The 27330-nt window shown below is 39.2% G+C and overlaps 1 protein-coding gene across 1 annotated transcript; it reads right to left on the bottom strand.

Annotated features, from left to right (window-relative positions):
• Positions 1-80: 80 nt before the first annotated feature.
• Positions 81-26724, bottom strand: fmr1 (fragile X messenger ribonucleoprotein 1). The gene is made up of 15 exons (XM_074673793.1): positions 26264-26724; positions 17556-17608; positions 17364-17457; positions 15712-15783; positions 14521-14669; positions 13980-14073; positions 13727-13843; positions 13408-13578; positions 12048-12126; positions 11786-11928; positions 11562-11648; positions 11150-11402; positions 10578-10775; positions 8715-8794; positions 81-7672 (listed from the first exon to the last, which is right to left on the bottom strand). The coding sequence occupies exons 1-15, from the start codon at positions 26312-26314 to the stop codon at positions 7475-7477; spliced, it is 1839 nt and encodes a 612-aa protein (XP_074529894.1). The 5' UTR covers positions 26315-26724; the 3' UTR covers positions 81-7474.
• Positions 26725-27330: the final 606 nt, after the last annotated feature.

Genomic DNA, 27330 nt, shown 5'->3' with positions numbered 1-27330 from the left:
ATATATATATATATATATATATATATATAAAATCGTAAAATGAAAACAAACAGGGCTCACAAAGGAAGATCGACCTTTATTTATTGAAACTGCTTGCATACAAAATATATTGCACTATAACCAGACATGTCAACCCAAACATTGTAAATGCTAGTAGTATAAACAAAAGGAAACAGAAAAGCCCCAAAGTGCACACAAAGTCTCCACCTTTTAACTACCCTGCTCTGAGTATCTACAGGTACTCTTCACCTTTTGGCACTCTCCTGCTGAGCGTCTTCACAACAGAGTCGAGTTAGTATCTGACAGCGTTATATACAGGATGTAAATAAATGTCTGCTGACATTTCCTGTGCACTGGATCGCAACGACAAGAAAAGTTTGGGGTCACGTTACGTTGGTCCCACATGAAGAACGGTACAACCTCAGCTGGACTAAAGGCGATGTGAGAGCAGAGAGAAACATTCATTTGAGAGCTGTTCTGAGCTTCACTGGGATTTCACAAATGAATTTCTGCCCTCTCATTTTAAGGTTATTCTGGGAGTGTTTGCCTTTACAGAGCAAAAAACACACAGAGAGAAAGAGGAGGGATGACATGCATCAGATCATGCCGCGACAGGGAAGCCACCGTACGACCAGTGCAAAGGGACTGTAGCCTCCATACATGGGGCGCCTGCTCTACCACCTGAGCCAAACCCCAACTTTTTTTTTTTTTTCAAAAGTACACAGTATTTGTCCATGTTTACAGCATTTCTAGTCAAAACCAGGCCCTGTGGAAGACACAGTAAACAAAACAATGACAATCAATTAAGGAATGACGTAATACAATTCGACCAGTCCAGGCCAAATGTTGACAAATGATTACCAGGTCCCTTCAACAACCTTCACTGGAACATGGGAAAAGTTTAGACACTATACACAGAAATTCATACCCCAGATAAGCCATAATAACTCCATCATTTGCTGAAAATAGCCCAAAATATATAAACATGTCATGAGAAAAGGAATAAACAGCTGTGAAACCATCACTAATGTTGTAAAATGATGTAAAATGTCCTTTTTTGAAAGGTTGCGACATTGAATTCTCAGAGAGCTAAAATGTTTCACTTATTTCATCTCACTTTGAAAAGTTAGAGTTATTTGATGACACAAAGCTCTGATCAAGGGCCTTATCAAGATCACAGAAGACACATTCATGGAGAACGTACTGTGTGAAAACGTCATAGCATTAGCTCATTAAACAGTTAACGTAATACACAATAAACATCATCAGTGTTTGTTTCAAAAGTTTCATAAGTTCTCAGTATTTCACAATTTTAAAGCAACATTACTCTTTCACAACCAAACTTTGTAGGTTTTCAGTGCCAGCGCAGTTTATGACGTACCAAACAACTCATGTTTTGGTTTTATTTCAGTGGGCTGATGACAGACTATTGCATTGAGGATAATGGCATGCCAACACAACAAACACGCCAGGGCGACAGAACTCATTTTTATCTTTAATTTCCTCAGCAGTGACTAAAAGTGAACACAGTCTGAGGACTTATTGTTTACATGCAGCTTGTTTTCTTAAACTTTGGTTCGGTATCTCTAAAGGATTAAAGCTGTCTTTAAAAATTACTCCAATGTGTCTTCATTATGTTGTTTGAAGTGTTTCCAAGGGCTACATACTTGATGAAGACGCTGTTTATTTGTTCTCCACGTATCTAAAGATAGTCTAAAGTTGGTTTCCATGAGCAACAGCGACAGGAAAACAGCAGGATGTTTTAATTATTTCACAATCAGTCAGTAAAGGAGCCTCTTCAGTAAAATGTTAAACCTGGATCTGTGTTCTCATCACAACTTCTCCAATGTTCCCAACTGTTTACATTCATTTCACACAACAGGACAAGCCCCTCACTAACAAGTTTAGTTAGTTAAGAAAAACAAAACAAAACAGTCTTTTACATTTAGTTTGTTCAAAGCCACAAGTTTAACCTTTCCTATCTGGTGTTCAGAGGCACAGCAACATACACCAACAAGCAGGGTGAGAGGCTGTCGGGTATGTTTAGAAATTCGCTATCACTGCAGTAAAAAAAATAAAAATTAAGCAAAGGTTTCAGGGAAAACAAACGAATGTAGTTTCTGGTGACTGAAACCTAAAGGAAAAATCAACCCTGAATCATCATTCGCAGAGGTTATTGGACTCACTGTTAGTGTCTATTCAAAAGCAATAAAATTGTGTACTAGACGGAAGATGGCACGTGTGTTCTTTATTTTTAAAGAAACAGAGCCAGATGACACAACTGATGCTTTCTCATATCTCAGTCAAACTAAGCTAAAACCCTCGTAGCCTCATTTAGCATACAAAGAAGCTAATCAGGGAAAACAGTTCAGCCTGGCTACGTCAACAGTTCAGAAATTTAACTTTTTCATTTTCATCTTTTTCTCCTGACTCATTTACAGAATCTGTGCACTGAGATGTTTCACAGGAAACTACAAACTATAACATTGAATATACTTAAAGAGGGGTAGTCTGCCTTTTTGTAGCTTTATACTGTCTCTCTAGTTCCCCCCTTAGAGGCTTTAGAAAATCCATATTTTTCTCTCAAGGGAATTTGAGAAAACTTTTATTTCACTCTCCATCTAAAATTCTTTATATTAGCTGCTAATGCTTTAAGGCTCCATGTCCACAAACCCCCTTGCATCTGATTGGCCAGCCCTCTGGAAGCCTACTGGAGGCAGAGCTATTGGCAGACCTTGGTGTTTGAGGCCCACTCCCCCAACATGTTCAAACAGGGTTCATAATATGATGACCCCATTTTTTCAGCGAGTCAGGTGGAGCTCTAATGCTATTTCTAAAATAGACCATTTTTCATCAGTTTACAGACAGATTCAGAGATTTCTAAAACATATGAATATGCAGAGGTTTGAAAATCTGTTGAGTTTGAAAATCCAGCTTTGTTACTTTATACCCACGTTTAAAATATGTCAGTGCATCATACTCCTTCTTTAATTACTATCTGTTGAGTCAGGCTACTGATCTTTATGATAAACTTTGCTTATGGTGTCACTACTGTAGCTGTTAGGTTAAAAAAAAAAAAAAAAACAGGTTCAGCTTTTCCAACAATTTGATCCCTTAACTAAACAGGGGGACAAGACCAAAGACAAAGCAAATAAAGAGGAGATCAGGATACCATCACTAATTGTCTGCAGCCATATCTTCCAAATTTAACTCAAACACACTGTCAGTGCTCTGTAGCAGAACATGGAAAAGGTAGGGTTAATAACAAAGATCAGTAAAGATCTGAAAATCTTAAAGAAATAAAAATGCATTTTTGTCTTTCAGTATCTTAAAATAAGACATTTTTTGGAACAAGTCAGGTAAATGTTACTCATATTTAGTCTAAAAAGACAATTTCTTCTAAAAATACAAACAGTTTCTTAGATTTCAGTTTTTGTAGTGAGTTTGAAGCACAGTTTCTTTATCTTTTTGTCTGACTCTCTCAGAAAGTTTTAATGTATTAATAATAAAGGGCTGATCAGTAATGTATTTCTTTTTCTTGAAGAACTCAGAAAAAGATTGATCGTGTCAGGGTGTTATCCAGAAGAAGACCTGTGCAACAACAAGTTGTTAGCTTGAGTAGCTTAGCACTGGAAACATGAGGCTGAAGTTATTAAGACAGGATGATGTTAGTGACATCAAATTAAACCTCTGTTAAACATCAGGTTGTTTCCAGTCATTATTACTACTACTAATAATAATGATAATGATAAAAAAAAAAAAAAAAACATTTAAGGGAAAAATGTATGAAAAAGGATCAGGACAAGTGAAATTTCTTTTATCAGAAGAATAGGCCGGAAAAAATAAAATTAAAATCAGACATTTTTCATTTAAAACTTAGACTTTTGGGAATTTTTTTTAAATTGTCACTACTTCTTTGTTGTAGTCATGAGCTCCAGAAGTGAAGGAGACAAAGTTGAGACTCAGCCAGACCTGCTGTGTCCCTGTTCCATCATCAGACTCCAGATTGAGATTTACAGACCAGATGTGAGAACGGTATCAGTCTCCTTAGTCTTTTTCTCATATGATACACATAGACTTTTAGGAGCAGAATAAAGATAGGGGTTAAGTTCAAGAGTTGTTCGGCGTGATGATTTTTTGCGTGTTTCAAAACTGAGATTACTGCTACTTTGAGTTTGGACTAAACTCTATGGATGCAGCGCAGATGACCAGTGTGATGATGAGCACATCTCATAAAAAAACAAAGCTTGTTCAGAGGATACTCATTTTGTTTTTGTTTTTCTATCAGTGCATTTTTCCACTGACCTCCATGATTTTCATTAACACCAGAGTAAGTCTCAAACTCACAAACACTCTCCAAAGAAAGAAAGAAAGGACGACTAACAAATGTTCATGATGCTGCCAGTCCGGAATTTTCCAAACAAAATATTAATGAAGTGGCTTATTCTAAGTGGAGAACTCCCCAAACAAAGACTGTAAACACCTGCAGGTCAGGGCTTGAAGCCAACGCTCTCATGTCCTCAGCTATTTCCCTATCTTACTTTGTCAGCTGTTTTGTTGTTTATCAACCACAGAGCTTAAATATGAGGCATAGCTACAGGTAAAAAACAGACAGCGGGACTGCAACTTTGAAATGAAATAAATCATTTAAAATATCCATGTTATCCCACACCACAGTGCCTCTTAGAAATGAGTCAAACTAATTCAAACATGCAGCAAATAACAATGTTTGATTGAAATAGTCAAAACCAAAACAAACAAAAGAAAACAGCTGTTTTTTCCTCCTCATATTACTCCATCATCTGTGAGCAGTCAGGTACTTTTTTAAAAGTGGGAAAATGGAATCTGAGGTCCATAAATCCAAGGCACAAAGATTTATTTTGGGATGTTAGAAACCAAAAGCAGCTCCATGACACTGGCTCTCAGTCTGCTGTTCATAAGAAGGCTGAAGACATTTCTGGATGGGACTGTGGTTTCAATGGGTTTGCCTTGGACAGTTTTACAGAGTTAACTCAGGCAGAATGTAGGGATGTACTACAGGATGTAGTTTCACAGGGTAATTCCATAACCGATCTGATAAAGTGTTTTAAAGGTAACACTTTTATATCTGAAAGTCTGAGACTGTCTTCTGCCGCAGTCTTTATGATACGGAGCCAAAGAGACACAACAATGCTGTGTGAATGCTTTAAAGGTAAACTTAGGGGGAACTCAGCCGAGCTCACCTGGGAAAGTTGGAAATTAGGAGGAATGATGTTAAGACTAATGAAATCATTCTTTTAGAAATATCCAAACAGATTTTTATAAATCCACATGGAACTGAAAAGTATCAAAGTTTCCACAAGGTAAATAAAATCTAATGTATTCGTTTATGATGATGCTACTTTAATCCTACAGCCCTCATCTAACATACGCTGTGTGGTATATTCCAGCTCATAGCTCATCACGCACGCTCTTTGAAATATGAAAATCAGTCTGTTTAAGGATGTCCATCCATTGTAATGAGATATAATGAAGCACAAACCTCCCTGAATTAAAGAGGGGAGAGAGTCCTGCAGTTTTCTACAAACATACTGTGTATCATTGCAATATATGTAACACAACAGCTTTGATTCTATGTACAACAAAGATTTTATTCAGAACAGTTTATTATATATGACTGTACACCAAAGTGAATTTACAGCTTTTAATCCACGCTTCTAACCGTCGAAAATGAAACTAAAACTCCTTCATCATGGCTACATGAGATTTACAGTACCTACTCTCATCTTGTATCTATTTCTCATCCCACTGTTGGATTTCTGTATGTATCAAAGCCAATCTGTTGAGTATTTGTTATACAACAGCTATTCCATGAGTTCTGCAGCAGTTAACAGTATTTCAGAGTATTTCAAAGTTTTTCAATGCATGAAATCAAACTCCCAAGTTTGAGTCTGGATAAAGCCCTAAAATCAGGAAATAGAAGTAAATGAATGAAAACGAAGCCATCGTCTTTTTGTTTGATCGTCCAGAGACGTCGTACAGGAAATACCTCTGTCAGCTCGGTGGAGATATTTGGGGCCATATTCTGTCCTATCAGCTCCTCAGGAGACTGCTGCTCCTCACACACTGAAGGCTGAGGTTTGGGGATGCCTGATCACATGACGTAATGATGATTTAAAGGAAAGCCAGGTGATGACTTGAAGCCTGTAATTTGAAGCATCTTTGCTCCTGTTAAGGCTTTTCAAATGTGCATCAAAGTGCCTCAGATTTATGTTTCCCATTCACTCATCTCGTGTGTTCTTGTTCTTGAAATCATGCTTGGTCTCGCTGTTGGGAAGTCTGAAAGAAATCATCATCTCATAAACGGCAAACAAAACACAGACATCACTGAAGGAGTTACAGTTTTTTTTTTTCATAAATTACATCACCCTTACATCCCCATGTGTGTTTTTCTGTGAAACAAGGACATTTCACCTCATCTCTACTTTCTTGATCCCAGAAGGCAATTTTTATTTGCTCAACTTGCAGCAAGGTGATCAGGTTTCCAATAACTACTCAAGAAAAGGAAAGAAAACTAAGTGCTGTCAGAGAATATCTTCTGTTAGTCTGAAGGCTCTGTTTAACTCAAAAAGAAACTATCTGGGTGACACCAAAACACATCTACAGCTTCTGGTAGAAAAAAAGGCTTTTTCACAGAGCTCCCAGGGGACAGGGAGGGGAAACAAATGAAGGTTTATCTTCAGAAACACACCACGTAATCAAAAGTGAAACTTTCTCAGGATACACCTTAATTTTTCCTTCATGTCCCCAAAGCGGCTCCGCACTTTTGGAATGAATCATGAAAGTCTTTCTGGAAAGCACCTGAAAGTTGCTAAATGAGCTTTCTGTTGGGTTACACTTTGTTAGAGTAGCAAACATCTGCAGCAAACACACTCAAACTGTGCTGCAGGAAGGAGAGGGGCGAACACTTTCTATCCTGCATCCCCACACCTGGTTTCTTGTTTCCTGACACACTATGAATTCCTGGATTCGTTAGATTTATTTCATTTGAAGAGAAGTTTCAAACAGGGCAGTAATATAAAACAAGTAAACAATGTTTGCATTTCGATGGTAGAGGAAAAAGATCAGGGTTATGCTTCTGTGAGCGATGAGCTGTAGTCCACTCCTTTTTCTTTTCCTTTTGTACAAAAAAGTGCTCTTTTTTTAAACCGTCACTCCGGAGAAGCATGGTAGAAACCACTCCAGTCAAGTAGACACCAGAACAGTACACTCAGGACTCAACAGAGCAGACCAGCAGACACGAGATCAACCCTGGTCTACGACTTCACAACGGCAAACTCTCCCAGGCTGATGAAATATGTGTAACTGTGTATTTGATAAAAACAGAGAAGGAAAAAGCCAGGTGGACTAGACTCTACAATGGTTTATGACAGGTTGATCATGTGTGTGTATTTCTGAGTGTGTGTCTAAGTGAGAGGGTCCTCCAATGATGCTCCTACGAAACGCCGTTCACCAGCGGAGGGGCGTCCTGTTTCTCCTTCTTCATGCCTCGGTCTCTGATGGGTCTGGGATGGTGATGGCGAGTCGGGCCGTCACTGCCGCCGCTGAGGCCACCCTGGGACGAGGAAGGACCTCCTCCTCGCCCTCCTGAGGAGTGCTGCACGCTGCGCTCGTTGTTACCGTCCACACAGATCTGTGGAGACGAAGCACAGTCTGATGTCATGCCACACAGCTACGAGCTGGTTTTATGACTTAATGTACGAACACTGATGATTGGGAAGCTTTTAAAGTGCCTGAAGAAAACTCCTGGTGGTTGAATTGTTAAAGCTGGTTGTTTTTTTTAAGTAATAGAAGTATTCACTTAAAGTGATACTCCGGGATGGAACAAGTTGGGTCCTATCACAAGGTTTAGGACAGAAATTACCCCTACAGCAGTGTTTTTGTGCAGCAGAAGCCCAGGGCGCTCACACCTAACACCCCCTCCCTGCTCCTCTGCCGGTTTCCTCTGCACTCAGACGGGGCCATATTTTACTTGACCAAAAACACAAATAAACGGACTCCCACCGAAACGCTTTATTTAGAGAATTTTCAGCGCGTTACTTTCACACAAAAACACAGCTAAATAAGGCTCTAGTTCTCATCGTGTCGTAAAAGGCTACGATGCGCTCGCCGCTTAGTGTATCAGTCCGCGCGCGGCGTGCCAGATATAAACAAACGCAGGTAGTCTGCCAGGACGAAGAGACACGATGAGAACTAGAGCCTTATTTAGCGGTGTTTTTGTGTGAAAGTAACGCGCTGAAAATTCCCTAAATAAAGCGTGAATGCAGACCCATATCAGACTTTTTCAGAAGGAGTCCGTTTATTTGTTTTTTTGGTCAAGTAAAATATGGCCCCGTCTGAGTGCAGAGGAAACCGGCAGAGGAGCAGGGAGGGGGTGTTTCGCGCTCTGGGCTTCTGCTGCACAAAAACACTGCTGTAGGGGTAATTTCTGCCCTAAACCTTGTGATAGGACCCAACTTGTTCCATCCCAGAGTATCACTTTAATGCTCTAACAGACAATTTCCAGCTTTAGAAAGCTGTTTGGCTGATTACCCCAATCATCCAAAGGTGATTTTAGAGATTATAAATATTTACTGTCAGACAGGATTTCAAACTTGCAGTCATAAACAGAAATGAACAAAAATAAAACCCAGATCCCTGTTAAGGGTTTATATGAGTTTGTCTGTGGGTTTTACCTGTAGTGATTCTTCCTGCGCTCTTGGTTTGGGGTCCCTTACATGACGAGATCTCAGGTCGCCCCACTGCATGTCGTCACCTGAGGACAGACGGAGAAGTCCTGAGTCTTGATCCACAGACCTCACACCTTATTACACCTCATAGAGTGAGTTTTTAGTCTTTCCTTTTAACTTGACTGCTGAAATCTTTTCACCAACTCTAGTCAAGTCAAATGGTTATAGAAGTCATCTGATTTTAAAGTTTATTTACCGTTTACTTACAAACAAGGCAAACAAAGAAAAAATGCCACATTAACACCTCCGTATGAATCAACTGGTCTAAACTAAACTGAATCTCTCTAGATGCCGAGGTGTAGCTGAAACTCTGTTAATTAATTAATAGTTAATAAAACTGTCCCATGTAACGGTTTCTGGTTGTATCAGCTGTGTTCTTCCCACACAAGCCACATGTTTTAGTTTGCTGACATTTCAAATCATTGCTCTTCATTCTCCACCTCTTGTGAGGGAGTGGCAGCCGCTCAGTTAAGTTATTATGCGTTCTGCACAAACATGACACACGATAACAAGAGGCATGAAACTAGGATGAGGGTATGTGTGTAGCTTCAATACTTTTTAATACTCCGCGTGGCATCAGTTCCCAAACTGCAGGGGGCGGTGTATTGTAAACATACATCTACCACAGTCAGGGTATACGCTGGAACCCAGAGGTTAATTTCAATACCTTTTTAAGACTTTTTAAAAAAAACTTTTCAAAAAGTTTTAAGACCTCATCGCAATTTTAAGCTGTTGGTAGCAACTCATCTTTAGCAGGTGTGGTTTAAATTTAAATAGAAATGAGGTAAGCTGTGAAGGAATAAAGCTTGAAAGAATAAATTAAACTACTGGCAGATTTATTGACACTCCCATTCTTGTTCCCATACAACAAGTAACAGAAACTAATCAAGGCTAAAAAAAAGAACTTGTTTCATCATTATCAAAATTTAGGAAATTTCCCTGAGACTGTGTAATTTGCTTTCCATCGGCTTCTTGTGTCCACCATCGGCACGTCATTGATGACAAGTAAGTAGGCGGCTCTGAGGCGATCTAGATGGACTTGCATGGTGTGTTGTGTAAAATCCTGCATGTCCATTTGCTAAGCTCCAATAGCCAACTTCACTGGCTGAATGTTTAACAGCACAATCAGCGGATAGTTGCAAGGAGGAAAAGAAATATTCATGGAAACTTTTGGAGTCAAAGCTTGAACACCAATGAAGTTTATTACCTCAAAAAAACGTAATTAAGACTTTTTAATACTTTTTAAGGGCCTTGATTTCCCCACAATTGATTTATCAACTTTTAATACTTTTTAAGACCCCGCCGACACCCTGACAGTGCTAAAATAGAGAAGAAGAAGTTGTTTGCACTGTTTTCAATTTTATTTTTTTGCCAATTTCTCTTCTCTACTGAATTTGGGCACAATTTCACACCAGGGATTGTTAATCACACAGTTATCACGGTGATCTCTGTGTGACGATTTGGTGTTTTATATACTTTAGACACCACTAGTTCTAGTTCAGCCACACATTTTTGGAGGTGTGCGATGTAGTTTTCCTTTCAAAAAGGACTGCTTCAGAGGGCAAGGTTGCTAAAATGATGTCCGTGAGGTCCGCATGAAGACGCGCCAATCTCACGGACGCGTCAAGCATAAACCAAGCTTTAGAGCAACACACAGCTGATCTGATGAAGCTAAAGATGTATGGAGCCCCAGACTTGATTAAATAATATCCCATGTGAATTCTTGAACCAGTATCTTCAATCAGTATTAGAGAGTGTTATTCCTGAAAATATGTTATGATGATACCCAGTGAATGAACTACTACCAACCTTTATACCCTCCTCTTCCTCTGCCTCCTCTTCCACGAGGCCCTCCACCGCCGCCTGCTCTCTTTCTCCCATCTGTTCGTCGAGGAAGGGTCCCACCTCCCGTCATCAGCTCCTCGGTCGGGGCCAGCGACCAATCACTGAGCTCCTCTCTGTGGTCTGACTCCGTCTCTGAAGCGTTTGATGCCTCCGAGTTGGTGCCTGGAGGTCGGAGGAGATTTAACAGATTTAGTTTCCAGAATTAATTTCAGATAAATATGACCTTGTACTAGCTTACTATTTAAATTTTAGCGGAAAAATCCTAAAATAACATCCTGTGGAGCCACTGTGCCATAAAATAAAGAAATAAGCTGTGCCTTTAATTGTGTGTGAAGATAATCTGAGTTTAATCCGTTAACCAAGTCCTTCATGTCACACAGCTAAGTATACACACACACACTCACACACACACCAGTTAGGCCAGATGATTTTGATGTTAATCAGAGGAGTATTTATTATTCATGAATTATTCTGCGAGTTCTTTTGTTCCTATTCTTTTTATCTTCATTCATCAACCTGTCTCTCTTGTATCAAACCTGAGGCAAAAACTGCACCGCCGCCTCCTCTCCTCCCTCGACCTCCTCGTCCTCCTCCTGCGTAGGGCTTTCCTCCTCCAGCTCCTCTTCCGATCCCAAGCCCCATGCCGTTGTCAAACACAAAGGTTTTGTCTTTGGGGTTACGTGGCCCTGTCCCCCCTCCTCCTCCACCTCCTCCTCCTCCCCCTCCTCCTCCTATCTGCCTCAGCTGCTCGTCAATCTGAAGGCGCTCCAGACGCAGCTGATCCACCTCCTGGAAGAGAGAGGTAAATAAGTTAGAGTCAGACCTTAGCTGGAAAACCATTTTCAGTTTCCTTTTCTAAAGTAACTTATTTTGTGTTCAAGTGAGCTGCTTTAATATTTCTAAACAATAAATGTCCCAAACATTTAAAGGAGTCCTGAGTGCACTCACCTTAAGGTAGTTGAGGTGATAGTCCAGTAGAACGGTGGCGTTTGAGATGCTCTCCTTGGTCCCCACAAATACAAATGGCACCATTCCCTGTGAGAGGAACAAACAAGTAATTTAAGCAGTATTCATTTTTCAGTGAATCCAGCTTCCTAAGGGTCAACCTTCAGCTCTGAGCTCTGTGCTGAGGGGTTATTTAGGAAGAGGCTTTGCTCTTTTCTCACACTGACCTCGTCCACTGCTGCTGCAGCTGCTGCTGCCGCCGCTGCTGCCAAGGGCTTCTTGTCGCTCTCCGGCTCAATCCGGACACGCACCACCCCAGATTTGTCAACAACCTCCTGGATCAGTTTGCCGTTTTTGCCGATCACCTTTCCTATAGGAGTAAACCACATTCAGTCAGAGGATGCTGGGGCTTAAAAGTCTAATAGTGTCACTAATTCTTTAACAAATCCAGTGAAAGTTCTCCTCCTGTCTAATGAGCCACAGCCTCACCTACTAAGTTGCGGGGAACTTTAATGACGTCCTCAGAGAACTCCAAGAAGCTCCTGGCCATGCGGACAGCATCCTGGTCCTGGGACAAAATAAAACAAAACACATTCCTGTTATTAAATCTAAAAGTTTTGCTTACACATACATCAACGTACACAGTAGGGCTGCGTGCAATGGCTGTTGTTTTATTGTCATTAATTGTTGAGTCTGAATAGCCATTTTGGTTAGTCTGAAATCTGAATCTCCATTTTCAGCTAACAATATTAACAGTTGCTCATCCAGCACCTGAAGGACTGGTCACAACACGCTGACTTGAGGACGTCCCTTTGACCTGAGTCTTCAATGATGCTGATTAGCCTGGAGTTAGTTACCACCCACTTGGCACGCGCTGTGGTTAACCTCCCTGACCGAGTATAATAAATCAGTTGGTTAGCGCACTCCAAAATAGCTCTCTGCTGGCCTTTGTGACCCGGTGCCTGCTGACATCAGTCTGATTAGCTGCTGCTGGAAGCTGAACTTGTAGGTGGCAGCTCAAACTCTCTAAGAACATCCACTGGTATTTTACTTCCATTATAACAAAGAGAAAATTACTTTTGCCCTTTCAGCTGTCTGAGAGTTTTTAAAGTGAAGTGAACAACTCGAAAGCCCAGAAGTGTTGTTATTTTTCAACACAGAGAAAGCACAGATTGAATGCTGCTTGACCACAGTGCACAGAAGACTTCTTCCTCTCGTTTTAAGAGTGCGAAGACCACTTCCTGATGTACTGCAGTGAAGACCAGGGTAAGAGAAAACAACCAGAGTAGTTTATGCAACTGAGAATAAATACCCATCAGAAAAATTCTGAGTTACAACTAGAACAAAAGAGAGAGCCAACAGTAACAATCTGGGCCTGTATGAATGTTCAGTCATTTAACAAACGGGACCGTTAGTCCCGACATTGTGTTATGGAACGGCCCGTTTGGCTGCAGTGTTAGCCGCATGCACGACTGCAAATAATTGCCCAGTTAAGTAATTACACCATGAAAGAAACGCAGGTGCAGATTACATCATAATTAAGGGGAACCTCCTGGGAAACCCCATCAGACAAAGTCCAACTGCGCATGCCTTCCAACAGCAATAAACCTGGCGAGCAGTAACGTGACTGAGAGAAGATTGAGAAAAAACATTTCTCAGCTGGAGAAATGGAGATGAACAGCTAACCTAACCCTAACCCCGACTCATATATACCACTAATCATTTTTTTTCGTCGTTAGTTCAAATAGTCTGTTTCCCACTAGTGACTTGTCATGCATACAGCCCTGGAGCTTAACCAAACCTGAAACTGAAGGATCCTAAACACAGACGTCAGTTTTGGTCACTGTACCTCTCCGTAGATGTGAAAGGTGCACGTTTCTTCATCCAGGTCGATGTTGGTCACTCCAGGGACTTTTCTCGCTTGCTGAATATTGGCCCCGTGAGTCCCAATCGCCAGACCCATCAAGTCATCCCGGACCACAAACTGCTCGTGAAAGCGCGACGCCAGCTGTCTGGAGCTCTGTGACACCAAGGAACACAGGAGCTAATGTTAAAAACGTCACCACTGCTACGACAGAGGAAGCAGGTGTGGAAACACAGTCGATCTAATCTGTTTAATATCTAACGGTGCAAAATCATGGCATCACACACACAAACAATATCATTACCTCCAGTTGTCTGCTGGCCTCTTCGTTCCTCAGCATTAAAGACAGTTTGGTGCGAAGGCTTCTGAAGTGCATGTCACTCAACATATTGGCCCTCTTTGTCGTGACCTCGTTCACCGACTACGAGAAAGACCAAAGCTTCACTCACACAGAGGACTGAACTCAGACAAACGTTACAATCAGAGGTTATCTATAGGACGTGACCACTGGAGGTTTAGGATTCACATTCTTCAAATAAGAGAAAAAATGTACGTACCAAAATGACCAGCTGCTTTTTCTCGGAGTCGTAGGTGACACTGAACGCTCCCACAGCCTTCTTGAAGTCTTTGTGTGCCGACTCCTTTGAGCACCTTTCAATGCAGAGAAACACAAAACATTTAATCACAACATAATTCCGTCGTTACCACTAACATTTCTGTTAGTGCACACCCAAATCTATGATTTTGAAAATGAGCAGGTTCGGATCATAATCTGAGTCAATCTGACAATGACCTTAAACCACAGTTAGGTTAATTTTGCAGGCAAAATCTCAAACTAAAGCTTTTATTTCTTGACCTATTGGTTTTGCATTCCCACATCCTAAGGATTAGCTCAGAAGTTAAAGTAATAACTGTCAGTACACATGTAAGTGCCTGAAAAACTGGAATTCATCACTTTTTCTCTTGCAAGCAGAAATTCTGAGCAGCAGAAGTGCAGCCATCAAGTGTTACATTAGTTTTGGTGTATTTGCTGAATGTACTCTGTGTGTGTGTGTGTGTGAGAGAGAGTGTGTGTGTGTGTGTGTGTGACAAACATACATCTGCCGTAGATCCTCAGGTACGTCCAGTCTGATCTTGATGAAGGTGTTTTTGTTGGATGGTTTGTTTGGGTTGACAGGCCGTAACCGCTCCAGCGTCACAATCTCGTTTAATGTGGCGTCACATGCAGCATACTCGATTACATAGAACTGCAAACAGAGGAAGAAGAGTCATTTCAGAAATGGGTTTCTCACGGTTAAAGCAAAATATGCACAATAGTGACAGGATAAGAAAAATATGGTCAACAAAACCTTCTATCATTTATGCCAGATGTTAAAATCCTTATGATCTAGTCCGATGTCTCTCAAAATAACTCAACTGAATCTTTGTCGACTAATTTCTGTTGCGATTTCACTATTTTTTCCCAGGCTGGCTCACAACAGATGTTAATAAATGATAAGCATTAGGTAATCTAGTGTTAGGAATGTGCTCAAACATATGTATATCTATTTTTTTACCAGGTAGAGATAAACCTTTAGAAAGCAAACAGACTGGGTGAAAGTCAATGCACAGACAAGCAATACTTGCACAATAGTATCTCCATATTTTTACAACACCAGCACCACCTGAGTGTGTTTTCTGCTGCTGGACTAAGGACCACGTGGACAAACAGGCAGAAGACCAAACTGTTAGGCTGAAATTATTCTTCAGTTTCCTTGTTAGATTAAATCCTCATTTAGTTCTCTGAGCATAGCTGGATGTCAAACTTTCAGCCTGCAAACTCTAAAATAGCAGGGCTGAAGAACAACAACTCCCTGCTGTGGTAACACACTAACAGGCCGATCCAAAAACAGCCATGAACGAGCAAAAATTAAGATACATATTCTAGTCGTTGGTTAAAAAAGTAGACAATATACATGCACATATTTCTGTTTTCTATATTAATCTGTCTGTGTGGATACTGTCCTCATCCTGGTTTAGCCACCTAAATGAAAAAAAAATCTCTCTACACCTGCTCCAGCACTCAGCAATTGATGTTTAGAAAGCAGTGCAGTTGCATGGACAGTTACAGGTAGGTGAAAAATGCACAGTGCTTACTTTGATGTGCTCTGATGTAATGGAAAATGAGAAGAATCAATCAGAACAAATTGATCGGAGAACCGGGGCTTTTCAAGTCGTGTGTAGCTGCTTTTTCTATAGGACTACCATCCGTCACTGTAACTTAGATTAAGAGGACAGTCTGGACCCTACCTCTCCTTTGACCATGCGAACCTTGGCCAGCCACCATCCACATGGCTCCTTGTCATTGGCCCTGGAGTACACCTGACAACAAAGACACACACAAAGTCAAATCTGCACAGCTGGACAAATCTCAAAAAGAGCTGTCAGGAAAGCTACCAGTACCATATTATGATCTATAAAACATTGGTACAGCTTATTCAGTTACATTTTTATATAGGTACAGGACATTCGAGAGCAACATGTTAGATATGTCAAAGAAATGATGAAGAGAAAACAGAGATGAGCTCAAACTTTAGCAGACATCTGTCTAGGACGCAGACAGAAAAGTAACTGAGATGATAAAGTTACTCAGACTGTTGATTGAGTTGTTGTGTTAGCACGCTCAATCACCTTTTATTAGACTGATGACTCAAGACTTCCCTTGGACTTGAGGTTTGGTGATTCAACCACAACACTGCTGAGTTCAGACAATAAGTGATCAAATAGATCAGGTTTAACAACTTTTATATTTATTGGATGTAACGACATATATTTTCAATCCTGCCTCTCTATTTTTGAAGATTTTGGCCTAAAGCTCAAGAAAATCAGGAATCCAGTATCTCAGACTGTTTGAACATTTCGCAAGAGCAGCAGAGAAAAAAGATTTAAAAATACTGAAATATGCAACCTCTGAAAAGTATCCAAGTATGTTCATCTCTTGATATGATGTTGTGTTCCAGTACTTTCTCGCTCCTTTATAAATATGTAAATAGTAATACTTTTCTACTTTTCTATATTTCTTATATTTCTTTTTAATTTCTTCAAATTTCTAATTTTATATTCCATTATCGTATTATTTTTATTTTTATTGCATTACTGCACTTTTTTGTTGGGCTGCTGTGACAAAAAAATTTCCCCAGAGGGAGATCAATAAAGAATATTCTATTCTATTCTATTCTATTCTATTCTATTCTATTCTATGTTTAGACATGTGCCATCAGTAGTTTAATGACATTTAAGCTCATTAAAGTTCATGCCGAGATTTCATGTAATATCCGATTTATGCTACTGGAAAACAAACATCTCCTTACAAACAAAACTAACAAACTGTATTACATTAGTTTGATGGAAAGATGTTCAGTCTTCTCTGTCTCGTAGTATCATTTGCATTTACTACCCTCTGTGAGGTGCGTGAACTCCCCACAGAGTTTGATACCAGGGAAGCTTTGAGCAGAGGAGGAGAAGGATGATGGCTTCCCCACAGCAGCAGCTGACTGAGTTTGTTAGCCTGAAAACATACGTCCTGGGACCCACGAGACTTGATCGTAGTGTGATAAAGTTAAAAGTTCATTTTTCTGGTTTTGAAAACATGAAACCAGGTCCCTCGTTGCGCTGTGTTTCAATTACTTTATATCCACTTTAAAAACAGAGCTTGTGTTTCAGTATGCTTCAAAACAAACCATAAGGTAATTTGTGATAATTTTTTTGTAATTTTTTAACTTTATCAGCCTAATATGTCAAAATATAGACATATACAAACCAGTTTAATGCCAGTTTAGAAACAAAAGGATTTTATTTCAAACCTAACTTGTTTCCATACTTTCCAGTGAATCATGTTTTTCTTTTTCTTTTTTAGCTACCCCTTTTTTTAGATGCATTTCTCAACTAAAAGTCAGTCTCACCTCCACCTCATCGCTCTCGTTTATCTCCTTGCAGAACCCTGTTGGAGGAGGAAAACGCACATCCTGGAATGGGATCTGACGTTCTGGTTGCCAGCTGTGACAGAGAAATACACATATTCAGAATATCATGAATGAATTTTATCATTAGCTTGAGAAAGCTTTACACTGTGTTTGATTTTGTTATGTACTCACTTATTTTCAAAAGCAACAGTGACTGATCCGTCTTGAACATCCTTGATAAAGGCCTACAAGGATCACAAAGTGGAAAAAAGAAAAGGTGAGATGTGGCAAAAATAACAGTCAAAACAGCTTTATACAGGCATCAGGTGTAAAAATCTGACTTTTTTTTTTAATGTCACATCAACCCGAGCCCCAAGCAGTTAGCAATGAATCAGCACAAACTGTATCCTTCTTCCAGAAAGTCGATTTTAATCTAGCCATGCATGCTGCAGTCTGAAACATACTTTGTGTTTTAGAGTAACTTTCAGGTTACATTTTTTAAACACGAATCCTCAGGGTCTGACTTTTAGTGAAATATATATCTGATGTTACACAACACGTTCAGTTCCAACAAGTTTGGAAATTTCCCCGACCCTATGTGACATACAGCAAACGTTTGTGTGACTGTTTACAGTATAGACTGGATCAATGCTCCTGCTGGCTCTCTCTGTCTCCAAGGCACATGTTCTAAAATATAAAGCAACTGTCTGTAGACTTTGATCAGACCTTCAGCGAACTTTCAACTGTCTTTTCTTAAATTTGCGTATTGTCAATTCTGACTGATGAAAAACTACAAGTAGGCCTGTCACAATAACAAATTTTGCTAGATGATAATTTTCCAAAACATTATTGCCGATAAACAATATTTTTTGTCAATATTATTATTATTTTTTTTTTCCAATTTTTCATTGATGTAATTATGATAAATGGGATAATAAAGTGAGTACACCATATCAAAAGCAAGAAACTTTAATTTCTTAAGAGTATTTAACTGTAATTAAAAGGTCAGGATCTTTTAAATAAAATAATAAAATAAATTAAACAAAAAATATAATAAATTTAACAAACAAGAAAGAGAAAAAAAAACAATGAAAATGAAATGGACTCTATTTTAGAAAAAAATACATGTCAATGAAAATAATTAATACTAATCAAAAAGAATAAAACATAGACCCTGTCTCTAAAGAAAAAACTAAACTCCAAAAAAAAAAAACCAACAATAAAAACTATAGCCTAAATAAAAGTGAGTTTATACAGTTCCTGAATTGTTTGTAACATGTACTTTTTCCCAGTCAATCCGTACTGTCTGTCAAACATTTTTAACATTTCTGGCTTTCAACCGTATTGAAGGGCTGCATTTCTTTGGCAATGTATCTGTCTTTCAGCGCCCACCATTTGGCGCTTTTATTTTCTATTTACTTTGCAGATCAAAAGCCTCAGTAAGAGCGGTTTGTCAAAGAACAAGGCTCCACTGCACCTCCCCTTCTTCTTCGTCGCCACTATTTTCAAACAAATGCAACATATCAGCTCGTTGGTGTTCATGAGCTCACACTTTGTTCATTCTGATAAAAAACAAAATATTCCCACACTGGGACTGTGGCAGGCGGCTTAAGAACCGTATCTTTCGTACCATCACTCATATTAGCGTGTGTTTCCTCCTAACCCCTCAGGACACTCGCTTCAGCTCTCTCCGTGTGTACGCGTGAGCAGCCCCGTCTTCACCCCAAAGATCGCATTTTTGACAGATGCTCACTCTGCTATAAATCCGCTAAATCTGCTATAGAACCTATGCACCCGGATGTTAGGAAAGATAGACGTAGTGAGCCATCTTCTCATTCAGCCTCTTTGGTCGAAAGAGAGGAGGAAAACAAACATGCATGCACGTGTCAGTTTATTGAGGCTGGCAAACTTACCAAGGTTTTTATTTATCGTTCGGTTAATCAATTTATTGGTTATCATGACAGGCCTAACTCCAAGAAAACTCTTGTTGTCTAATCGATACTTTCAACGTCTTCTTCTTGTCTCTGCCTTTGAACAAATGCTGCTAAGTGTCAATCACTCTTTCCAGTCCTGCTACAGAGGACACAGTGAAAGAAACCGGTTTTGTGGTTTGGTTTGTTTTTACCAGAATAAGACATTAGTTTTATGTATAAACTTCTTTTTTAGTAACAAAAGCTCAAATGTCACAGAGAGCAGTTGTTTTTGTGTTGCTCCTTTTCATGTTACTTTTTCTCAACATTGCGTCTTGCTACATCACGCCAGAGACTCAGGTCTGTCTCTCACTTCACTTTCATCAGCCTCAAAAAAAAAAAAAAAAAAATCAAAAACAGTCAAAAAGAGAAAAGATGGCGTTGCAGTCACATGGAGAGCTGAGATCATGTGAAGCACAGATAATTCAGAAAGGTGTGACAGTGACATAAATATTTGATCATACTCATGATGGCTGCTCTACGATTCTGAACATCAGTTAAAAATGAGGACTAAAGTTATTAATGTAGAACATATTGCAGCGAAGTAAAAACTACACAGAAAAAGAGTCAAACGTCTACACAGCAGAACAAACCTAAGAGTTTCAGCTCCCAAAGGTAAAACTATCAGTCTGTTTCAACACTTGAGCCCAGTCACATCACTAAACATGAACAGGCCACAGCTCAAAAACAAGTGCTGAGCAACCAGTGGCACAAAGCAGCCGTCGATAACACAAATATCTACTGATGCTCACAATATGAAAAGGTTTCAGAAAGATGGAAAGAGGTTAATGATGATTTTTCGGTATTGCAAAGGATATAGCTGCCTTAGCTTAGCTTATTAAAACTAGGGATTGACCAATTATCGGGGCAAATATTTGGCATTTTGAGGCATATCGGCACCAGCCTTTTTTTTATCTGATGGCCGATAAACAAATTTAAAACAGTGTTGTAGCGGCTCTGATGCAGCCACTCCTCCGTCTGCAGTCACTTCTCAGTCCCCAGCACTGTCCCACCCATAGTACCATCTGATTGGTTAGCCACGGCTTGGGAAACAGCCAATCAGCAGAGCAGTTATTACAGCTATTGCAGTTACATTGAAATCTTTGGAAAACTTTATTTACTGTAGAAATTTTTAGCTATTTATTTTTTCAAGTTTTCATTAGGGCTGAACAATTAATCGATTTTAAACCGACATCGCAATGAAACAGAATGCAATTTTCAAATCACAAAGGCTGCAATTAGAAAAAAAAAAGTTTCATGTACACAGACTTGGAGGGGATAATGTAACTTGTACTTGTTCTCCCTTAAAAACCAAAAAGTCAAAATGCTGTTTTTTTCTGGCAAAAAAAACCCTGTGAGCTACAAAGATCCATCTAGTAGATAGTAGAGCCATACCCCTAGGTCCCATTTTTCTGTATGGTTTGTTACTCCTACTGACAACTGGAGGTCAGTAAAATTTCCCAGTGTTTCTTTTTCCTTTTCAATTAAGAAATGCAAAAATGACTTGTTCAAATGCTAACAGTATCTTTAGTTGGTCAGTCATACCATAAAATGTCTTGAAACTTGTGTTACGTGCACAATGCAGAAGATAAATGCCCCCCCCCCCCTCCCCCCCCCCCCCCCCCAAAATCGCACGCTTAATCGCATTTGCAATATTGGTTTAAAAAAATCGCAATTTGATTATTTTCCAAAAGCATTCAGCCCTGGTTTTCATTTAACTTTATAAAACATGCTGCTGAGCCTGGGAGCTGTTTAATAAACTCATGCTTTAAGGTATTTGAATAAAGTTAAGTGCAGGAGTTGGTACTGTTTAAAATGTTGACACCAATATTTTCACTTTGACTTTTGACTTGAATATCGACTTCAAATATCAGTTTTCGGCCTCCTTGAACACAAATAATTGGTATCTGTATCGGCCCGAAAAAATCTGTATTGGTCTATCTCTAATTAAAACCCCAGACTGTATACAACTCTCAACAGAAGTTACAATCCACCATCACAAAAATATTCTTTCAAAACAGCTGACTCAGAATTACGTAATAAGGTGGACTGATATCTGTTCCACGCCGATGACAAAAACAATCCTACTGCATATTGTAAGTTGCTGTTGAGCTGTTTTTCCATTCTTGTTAAAACTACTTCAGCACTTCTATCATTTTGGCAACAGGGTTGCTAACGTTAGCCTAACAGTCCTGTACAAGTATCATTGCTGGGTGATGCCACACCTTTATGATTTGATACGATACTGACTAATTTTTTGGCATAATTCTTCTGATTGAAATTAAAACATTACACTTAAAAGAGAACTCATGTGAAAAATAATTAACTTAACAGCTTTAATGTGCTTGACCTTTAATGGCTAAATCTGCCTAAATCACGAACATTAGCTAAAAGATGCTGATCAGAGTTCCAGTATCACAGCTGAGATCTGGATCCAGACTAGGGCTGCAACTAACGATTATTTTTAGTGTCGACTAATCTATCAATTATTTTTTCGATTAGTCGATTAATCATGATTATTTTGAGTTTCAACCTAATTTGGCCTTTAAAAGGTGCAGACCTTTATAATTCAACCTGTGTTTTGCATTTTTACTGCATTTACCCAGAGTTAGGTTCTCACCTCTGATTGGTCAGCCCTGTGTCACGTTTGTTAGTTTGTTTGTCTTTATTTCATTCATGATGACGTGAAAAAATATAAGTACTAGGCTATACAAAAAATAAATAGGCTAAATCTCAAACTGAATGAAGCAGGTTACAAGGAAATTAAGTTGTTGTACGCAGTGTTGGACAGACCGCTTATCAGTGACTTTGGGCTTGTTTTCTAATGTTTATTTGCTCATTGGGGCTTTGCTCTCTGTATGATCCCATCTGACTCTCCCCCAACTCTCCATGACAACGCGTTAAGTTTCGTTTCTCTACATACGCTACTTCCACTTCGCTCATGCACACTCCGCCCCTCCTCCTCCCCGCTGAGTGTTACCGCTGCAGTGTGAGCTTGAGAGTAATAAATTTCTTCTCTTTTCAAAAGTTAGGGGAATTTTTTACACTAGTTTGTCGCTTAGATCCTGAAAAACTGTTGGTAACAGAGGGAGACTCTCTAGATCACGTTTTCAGACGCTAAACTCCGGGAGCTGACAGGCTCTGTCAGAGCCTCCGTCAGCACACAGCTCTCTCTGGAAGTGGAGATTTTTCCTCATCAATATTCCTCACGTATGAACTTAGTGATCTTTTCCCATAAAGGTATCCAATAACACAGCACCTCATGGTGTGAACTGAAGTTACAAATGAGTATTACCCCCTGGTATTTGATTTCACCATGTGACAACAACAATAAAAACAATAATACGACGCGTCGACTATTAAAATTTGCGTCGATGAATTTTTTTTGTCGACGTAGTCGATTATGTCGACTAATCGTTGCAGCCCTAATCCAGACATCTTAACTTGTTATCATAAGTGACTAATGTTTCCAGCATTGATATCACATTTCCTCTTCCATCAGGATGTGAAGTGTTATCCTTCTCATGGATCAATGATGCCTGAAGAAGATGGAGGCTCGTTTTTTAAATTCTTCTCTTGCTTTCTGACAGAATTATGAACTTTCAAGCATTCAGGAATAAAGAGACTAACTTTATACATTTTTATTGCAGCTGGAACTTCAGACATCTCTCTTTCTGAAAACTATACCCATGACCAGATGACTACAGCCTGTAATCAGGAATGTTTACCTCCCCCTTTCTCTGCCTCATTAACTAATTCTGGAAATAACAAGTTTTTCTCGTTTAGTTATCAATATTTATTCTTTTAAAACACGACGGAGCCTTTTAGTAACTTGCTGGCATGCTTTAACCAAGATGTGAGGGTGCAGATATCCAGAGACAGTGCAGATATCTAGAAGTAGAACAGACAGACGCACACTCAGATGTGAAATGAAGACAAGTTATCTAACTCTGCAACTCTCAGGTCTAGTGTATGAAATCTCTGCAGTCTCTGTAAACAGAGAGAAAACTGTGCTGTTCATTAAGACTCCCATCCGACAGCAGAGTTAAAGTCACAGCTCCCTGAAGATTCATCTGAACTTTTGTCCAATCTGAGAAATGGTCTGACAAATAACACGTGACACATGTCAACTATCCAATTTTTTCTTAACAACAATTTGTTTGATTTCCTGTTTATCACTTTCAATATGTTCCTTATTTCTGTCTACCGTCTGTCTACAGGTACACATGCTGTTCTTCATTAGGACTGCACCAATCTGATTCTGCAATGGGGTCTGATGCAGACTCAAAAAATTAGAAACTGATGATGACCTGGTCCGACACCAGTGTGAATTTAACAATGTCTATTCTGCACTGTGAGGATAAGACAGAGAAATAAGTTTTGGTAACTTCAGGACTTTTCTAACTTTGTAAAAAAAAATGAAAGAAACATTTTAACCTGACTGTATCATTATTTAATGAGATTATAAACCCATACCTGCAGTTAGGTGACTAAATCTACAAAAACAAAGAAATGACTTAAAATTTAACAGCAAAACTCAGCTGTGGATAGGCCTGTCAAGATAATCAATAAATCAATTAACCGAACGATAAATAAAAACGTCCCAGGTAAGTTTGCCAGCCTCGATAAACTGACACGTGCGTGCATTTTTGTTTTCCTCCTCTCTTTCCACCAAAGGCTGAATGAGAAGATGGCTCACTACGTCTATCTTTCCTAACATCAGGGTGCATAGGTTCTATAGCGGATTTAGCAGATTTATAGCGGAGTGAGGATCTGTCAAAAATGCGATCTTTGGGGTGAAGACGGAGCTGCTCGCGTGTACACACGCAGAGAGCTGAAGCGAGCGTGCTGAGACCTAAGGAGGAAACACACGCTAATATGAGTGATGGCACGAAAGATACGGTTCTTAAGCCGCCTGCCACAGTCCCAGTGTGGGAATATTTTGTTTTTTATCAGAATGAACAAAGTGTGAGCTCATGAACACCAACGAGCTGATATGTCATATTTGTTTGAAAATGGTGGCGACGACAAAGAAGAAGAAGGAGAGGTGCAGCGAAGCCTTGTTCTTTGACAATCCGCTCTTACTGAGGCTTTTGGTCGGCAAAGCAAATAGAAATAAAAGCCCCAAATGGTGGGCGCTGAAAGACAGCTACATTGCCAAAGAAATGCAGCCCTTCAATACGGTTGAAAGCCAGAAATGTTAAAAATGTTTGACAGACGGTACGGATTGACTGGGAAAAAGTACATGTTACAAACAATTCAGGAACTGTATAAACTCCCTTTTATTTAGGCTATAGTTTTTTTTTTGTTGGTTTTTCTTTTTGGGAGTTTCGTTTTTTCTTTAGAAACGGGGTCTATGTTTTATTGTTTTTGATTAGTATTAATTATTTTCATTGACATGTATTTTTTTCTAAAATAGAGTCCATTTCATTTTCATTGTTTTTTTTTTCTCTTTCTTGTTTGTTAAATTTATTATATTTTTTGTTTAATTCATTTTATTAAAAAGATCTTGACTTTTTAATTACAGTTGAATACTCTTAAGAAATTAAAGTTTCTTGCTTTTGATATGGTGTACTCACTTTATTATCCCATTTATCATAATTGCATCAATGAAAAAATTGAAAAAAACCCAAACAAAATAATATTGAAAAAAATATTGTTAATCGGCAATAATATTTTGGAAAATTATCGTCTAGCAAAATTTGTTATCGTGACAGGCCTAGCTGTGGATTAGTGAGGAATTCCACTTCATGTTGGACCAAAAAAAAAAAAAGAAAAAAAAAATAGGACAGAAGATAGTGTGTTAAAGTGTTTCCCATAGGGTGGCACTACACCTGTGTAGATATGAGCATGTCCATCAGCACTTTTTAACTCACAAGTATCTAATCTAGCTTTCAGAGCCAATGTTTCACCAATACAAGGATTGAATTAGTGCACCTGATAAGAATAACTCATTTTGTACAGAATTTCAAATAAAATACCCCCAAAATATTGACCTGATTCAATAGTTCCAGTGTGAAACGTTTCGGGTGTGGGAAACTACTTTTCTTATGTTTCTATAGCAAAGTTTGTTGTTCTTCAAGGAATAGCTCCAGTGAAGGAAGTCACAACTTAATGTAAATTAAGGTGCCACAGCTCAGGAAGCTTGCTCAATGCTCATGCCTACACTCTTGTGCTAGTTGACTGTATCTGACTGAAAAATGGGACAAATCGGGCAAATTAATGCTGCAGGCGTGTTCGACATTTTTAGGACAGGTAAAAGGATCAGCACAGACATGATGTCTGCCAAACAAATGAATGACAGGTTGTGAGTTCCTTAAATTGTAAAAGAAAAAACTAACCTTGTGTCTCTATTTTGTTGTAATTGTATTAAAGATATGAGAGGAATAAACCCACTCAGTGACCACCTCACTTGTTGACCCTGCCTCTAATTGACTCAAATATCCAGCTCAGATGAAAGAAAAAAAGCCTGCCCACTGGGGACACACTTTGACTACATCTCCTGTATTTGTAGCTGTTATCCTCTACTGTTAAACTGCAAAAGTTCACAATTTAACTTACAAACGTCAACACTCGTTAAACCAACTCCTCACACCTGAAATATGGGCACGTCAAAGTAATAACGTGACCATTACATCAACTGTTTAGGCTCAGCATCGCAAAAATAAAGCAGCCTGTTCATTCAAACGAGACCCATGATAGTAGATATAGTGGAGGTTAAAGCAGGGGGGTTTCGGGGCAGCTTATCGCCAGCTTTGTTGACAGATTTTGGGCATCGCGTCCCGGTAGAGGCTGGACAAAAGCGCAAGGCCCGGTTCAACAGCCTGGTTATCTCTCGGCTAATGTTATCATGGCGATACAATTTCATATCAGTTAGCCTCACTTATGTGGGTTAGTGGAGATAAATCTCAACGAAAGTGATAAACTTACCTTATAGAAGGCCCCACTTGTTCCCCTCACTTCCACCACCAGTTCATCCATGACGCAAGTAACCACAGCTCGCTAGCTAGCTAACTACACCTAGCGATCTCAGTAGCTAGCTAGCCAGCTGGCTAGCCCGACGCTAGCCAAAACAGTCTGCGAGTAGGATGCAGGAAGAGGCCACGATAAATGTGTGTGCCAGTAAAGTTATTTCCCTCCCTGCATGGTCTGTGAATCGTGCGTTTTGCTTTAAAAATGCAATATTCCGGATAAATGGTAAATCCAATGCGAGGTATGTGTCAAGCTGTGTTAGCTTGAAGTAGCTGGTTATGTTAGTGTTCAGTGATTAGTGGTGAAGCAGCTACTGCTGGGTGCATCTCTCCATGTGACGTCTCCGCTTTCTTCCTCGACCAAAACCGGAGTCTGGTTACTCTGGACTGAGGCAATTGCTGCTCTCCACAGGCAGAATCAAGAACGCCCCTCTTAGAAGAAGGGGGTAAGTATTAAAATGAAAGTCCACATTGTTTTTACGCTACAAAAATCTTGTGAAACTTCTTGAGTTCATATAACAAACCGCAACACACTCAAATATTAACCATACCCTTGAAAGCATCCTTTTATGGTCTTCTCAAATTCAACAAGCAGCCTACTTAATTTTTCACAACAGCAGAAGTCATAAAGAAAAATTACGCTCCTAGTACATTTTTAAATTTAATATTATGCTATTCTTTTTTTTTCTTTTTCTTTTTCTTTTGCTGTTGAGTTGAGGTACTGTCAGGATAAAGATTTCACTTAATGATATAGAGCCAGGATCAAGAAAAAATTAATCTGATTTATAGAGAAACCCATAACTGCCAATGATAAAAATAACGCGAAGAAGAAAAAAAGCTAAGTCATCATAATTAGGTAGTATCTCAAAATTATGACCTGTATCTTATAATTATGACAAAGTATCTCACAATAGAAATATAACTATTTGTTATTTAACTTTTCTTTTTTTTCTTTTTTTTTTCTTTTATTGTAGAAATGGGCTTCCATATTTTACCACATATATGAATGCCTTGTCTATTTGAAAA

The sequence above is a fragment of the Halichoeres trimaculatus genome, unplaced genomic scaffold (assembly GCF_033239565.1).
Source record: "Halichoeres trimaculatus isolate MK-OKI-2021-1 unplaced genomic scaffold, fHalTri1.1 fHalTri1_scaffold_7, whole genome shotgun sequence".
NCBI lineage: Eukaryota > Metazoa > Chordata > Actinopteri > Labriformes > Labridae > Halichoeres > Halichoeres trimaculatus.
Note: the sequence above shows the minus strand (reverse complement) of the source record. Positions and strands in the feature narration are given on the sequence as shown.